General features: G+C 33.5%; 1 protein-coding gene across 1 annotated transcript in view; it reads left to right on the top strand.

Annotated features, from left to right (window-relative positions):
* Nucleotides 1-4,389, top strand: part of LOC137653029 (uncharacterized) — a 7,265-nt gene that overhangs the window by 2,184 nt on the left and 692 nt on the right. Inside the window, exon 2 of the mRNA XM_068386420.1 lies at nt 1-259. This exon is cut by the window's left edge and continues 746 nt beyond it. Within this exon, the coding sequence (XP_068242521.1) occupies nt 1-259 (259 nt within the window). The remainder of the gene's footprint in view (nt 260-4,389) is intronic.

Below are 4,389 nucleotides of genomic sequence, written 5' to 3' on the forward strand. Positions count from 1 at the left end.
TCCCTCATTACATCCTCTCTTCCTTCCCATATTGCATCTCTTCCCACCTCCCCCATTCCTCCCATACAACATCCCCTCTCCCCTTCCCCCTCCCTCATTCCTCCCTGACCCCCCCCCCCCTTAGACAGGATTCAACACCAGAACAATATTCCCCAACCAAAGGGGACACTTCAACTTTTCATCCTTTCCCAACGACATTGGATCAAGGGACGTTTCATTTCGGTCATTATTGCATCAATATTACAAGAAGGAGGACAAGGTAAGAGAAATGAGATTGTGTGAGGCTGTTGTCTGGCTGTCGGATATGATTGGTTTCACCTCTTTTTGGGGGGACTTATGCAATCGTTCTTTCTTTAGTTTAAAAATGACATTGTAATTTATTTTATTTGGATGAGCAATTTCTTTCTATGGGAAATCATCTTTTATTTGGTTTGGTTTTTACAATTTGATTGTCTTAGGTATACTATAATAACTGCCTTGTAGACATTTGTTTTTCGGAAGTTCATGTGTTTGTAAGTACAATTTACTTAACACACACTCTCTCTCTCTCTCTCTCTCTCTCTCTCTCTCTCTCTCTCTCTCTCTCTCTCTCTGTATGTGTGCAAACTTGTGTATGTTTTTCTTTTTTCAATATTGATATGCTAAATTATAGTACAGCATCTGCCTTACAGACATTTTTTTGGAAGGTCATGTATTGTAAATACATCTCTCTCTCTCTCTCTCTCTCTCTCTCTCTCTCTCTCTCTCTCTCTCTCTCTCTCTCTCTCTCTCTCTCTCTCTAATTGTGCAAACTTGTGTATGATTTGCTTTAATTCAATATTGATATGCTAAATTATAGTACAGCAACCGCCTTACAGACATTTTTTTGGATGGTCATGTATTGTAAATACAATCTACTTTACACACACACACACTCTCTCTCTCTCTCTCTCTCTCTCTCTCTCTCTCTCTCTCTCTCTCTCTCTCTCTCTCTCTCTCTCTCTCTCTACGTAAGAAATGTCTAATAAACTTAACTGTTGTGTAGAACCAAAGTGCACAGTATCCAATCATGGTTGTCCATTTACTTCCAGAAGTGCGTGTACTTTTTTTTTTCTTATTTTTTTTTTTTTTTTTTGATGGTGTGCTAAGGGGAATAGTTCGACGTGGTGAAAGGATTTGTGTATTGCCATGATCAGCAAAAGCTTTGCTTTACTGTCATGAAATGCGTATAAGTTAGATATGATGTGAATTTTTCAAATCGAAGACTGTAATTTCATTGTTCAATTATTGGTTGTTGTGGCCTGGTGGTAGCGTCCTTGCCTGGTGATTGCCAGACTGGGGTTGTAGTCCCACTCAAACTCGTTAGTTCATTTGGTCGCTGCAACCTCACCGTTCTTGTGAGCTAAGGTTGAGGGCTTTGGGGGTGTCATCAGCAGCCATTGCCTGGCCCTCCTTGCCCTAGCTTGGGTGGAGAGGGGCTTGGGTGCTGATCATATATAATATGGTTAGTCTTTAGGGCATTGTCTTGTTTGATAGGGTAATGTCTCTGTCCCTTGCCTCTGCCATTCATGAGTGGCCTTTAAAACCTTTTAGGGGTTATTACCCTTTTTCTAATTGCAATATCTTGTCACTAAACATAAAGCAGTAACCTTTTGTTGTTAGGTACATTGATTATTAACCCCTTTATGAGTGGGGATACCTTAACCTGGTGAAAGGATTTATGTATCGCTATGATCAGCAAAACTGTACTAGTTAGGGCCAGCTATACTATGTTGATTTGCTTATGAGCGATCAGACTAAAGTCTCTCACCATTACCAACCCGTTATGGCCAGCGTGATAATGAAAATAGCCTAACCCCAGACATTACTAAAGACATGTATGAAGCCTTTGTCCTGCATTGGACTAGAAATAGCTGTATTTTTTGTTGTTGTGATAAAAAAAAGGTTGCCATTTTACGTTCTTGAGAACCTGATTCTTGACACTTCATGTGGATGTTAGGAAAATTAAAAGCTACTACAATGTGAATTTTTTATGACAGTATGTTATTTTCCATTTCAGTTAAAAGAAATGAATCTGTATCTTTTAATTATGAAAGGTATGTTTGACTATTATTTCCTCGAAGAAGGAATTTTGTTTATTTCTTGATTTTTGCGAGAATTGCTTGTAGCTTACAAACTTACATTTTGATGAAATATTTTTGTACTTCGTTTCATAGAGCATCTTTTTTTTTTTTTTCAACTATTGTCATTGACTTGATTTTACTAGTCTCCCAGTTACTGATAATATCAGAAATTGATGATGTATCTTAATTGTCATGAAGAAATTATTTATACTTGCAATGACATTTTCTTTTCTTGTTTTACCTAAACTTTTGCAATATTTTTTTGCAAAAGGGTTTTGCTACTTCAACTTTATGATTTTTTTTTTTCAAATGTTTGTTGTAATGTTATCCAACCTGATGTTATTATTATCATCATCATTGTCATTATTATTATTATTATTATTATTATTATTATTATTATTATTATTATTATTATTATTATCTAAGCTACAACCATAGTTGGAAAAGAAAGATGTTTTAAGCCTCCAACAGGGAAAATTAATTTCAATCTCTCTCTCTCTCTCTCTCTCTCTCTCTCTCTCTCTCTCTCTCCTCTCTCTCTCTCTCTCTCTCTCTCTCTCTCTCTCTCTCTCAAAACATCAAAAGCTATCTTTATCATCCTTGTAATACTACACCTTGATATATATTGCTAGATAACCGTTTGGTACTGCGCCAATGAGAACACACCAGATAAAAAAAAAAAAAAAAAAAAACTGGTAGATAGGAAACTTATTTTACGGTAAATTTCCCTGAATCCCCATCAAGCTACCTCCATTTTTATAGAGAAGTTGAGGTTCAGAGAGACGTTGTTTTTATATGGGATTATGGAATTTTTTTTTTATTACCCTTACTTATTCCAGTCCTTAGTTCTGGAAATAAAAGTACATATATCACATTCATTTATTATTTCATTTGCTTATTATGACTCTCCTGGAAAGATTGTAACGTTTTGAGAGTGGTTTGATTTTTTTTTTCATCTTTTATTATGCAATACACATTTACAACCTTACAGTTTATAACATATACATAATAGTATATTTGCATAAGTATTTTTTTAATTTTACATTTAGTGTATTTACAATTGAATTTTTTACTATTTATCTAAATATGTTTTAAATAAAGAAATATATATAGTCGTGAATACTTTTTTTATATGTATTCTGAATTGTGTATTTACAATTGAAATGTTTACCATTTATCTAAATATGTTTTTAATGAAAAAAAAATATATATAATTGTGAATACTTGTTTTATATGTATTCTGAATTGTCATGATGCGAAATAGGGTTCCTTCCTGGCAATCTTCTGGACGGGTGATAGTCCCCCTCAAACTCGATAGTTTCTTGTAATGTCTGCAACCTCACCATTCTCGTGAGCTAAGGATGGGGGCTGCGGGATCCTATAGTTTACCTGCTGATTCATCAGCAACCATTTCCTGGCTCTCCTTGGTCCTATCTTGAGGTGGAGAGGGGGCTTGGGCGCTGATCACTGTCCCATGCCTCTGCCATTCATAAGTGACCTGTAAACATAGGCAATGTTAAAAAAGTCATGTTTACATGTTAACTGAGATTAAAAAACAGTATATGTTTTTTCTTATTTGCTTCTATTATTTTTTTTTATTGGAGAGAATGCGATAGACTAATTGTCTGTGCAGTTGTGAAATGATTATTGTGGTTTTTACATCAACGAAAGTGTTGTATATTATATGGAATTTAGATGGTTTACTTTTATTCATATGACACGTCTGGGGCGAATATTGTAATAGACAAAAGGTCAATTGAAGTAGTGAAATGATCGATTTTTATTATTATTATTATTATTATTATTATTATTATTATTATTATTATTATTAACCAAGCTACAACCCTAGTTGGAAAATCAAGATGATATAAGCCCTAGGACTCCAATAGGGAAAAAATTAAACTTGTTAACAGATAAATATAAATTAAAATAGTCGAATGGTGGACTGTTACGATCTAAATAGCTCATTGAGAAGTATGTTCTCAATATTCTATATGTTCAATATATCTATAGGTAGAATAACGCGGTATTTAGAGATGGTATGATGAACTTGGGTGCAGTTCTGTGAGATGTGAAAACGAGCTGTGGATTGAGAGCAGTTGGAAGGAGAGAAACTATATATATATATATATATATATATATATATATATATATATATATATATATATATATATATATATATATACACACATATATATATATATATATATATATATATATATATATATACATATATATATATATATATATATATATAATATATATATATATATTGTCACGCTGAGTG

The sequence above is a fragment of the Palaemon carinicauda genome, chromosome 14 (genome assembly GCF_036898095.1).
Source record: "Palaemon carinicauda isolate YSFRI2023 chromosome 14, ASM3689809v2, whole genome shotgun sequence".
Classification (NCBI taxonomy): Eukaryota; Metazoa; Arthropoda; class Malacostraca; order Decapoda; family Palaemonidae; genus Palaemon; species Palaemon carinicauda.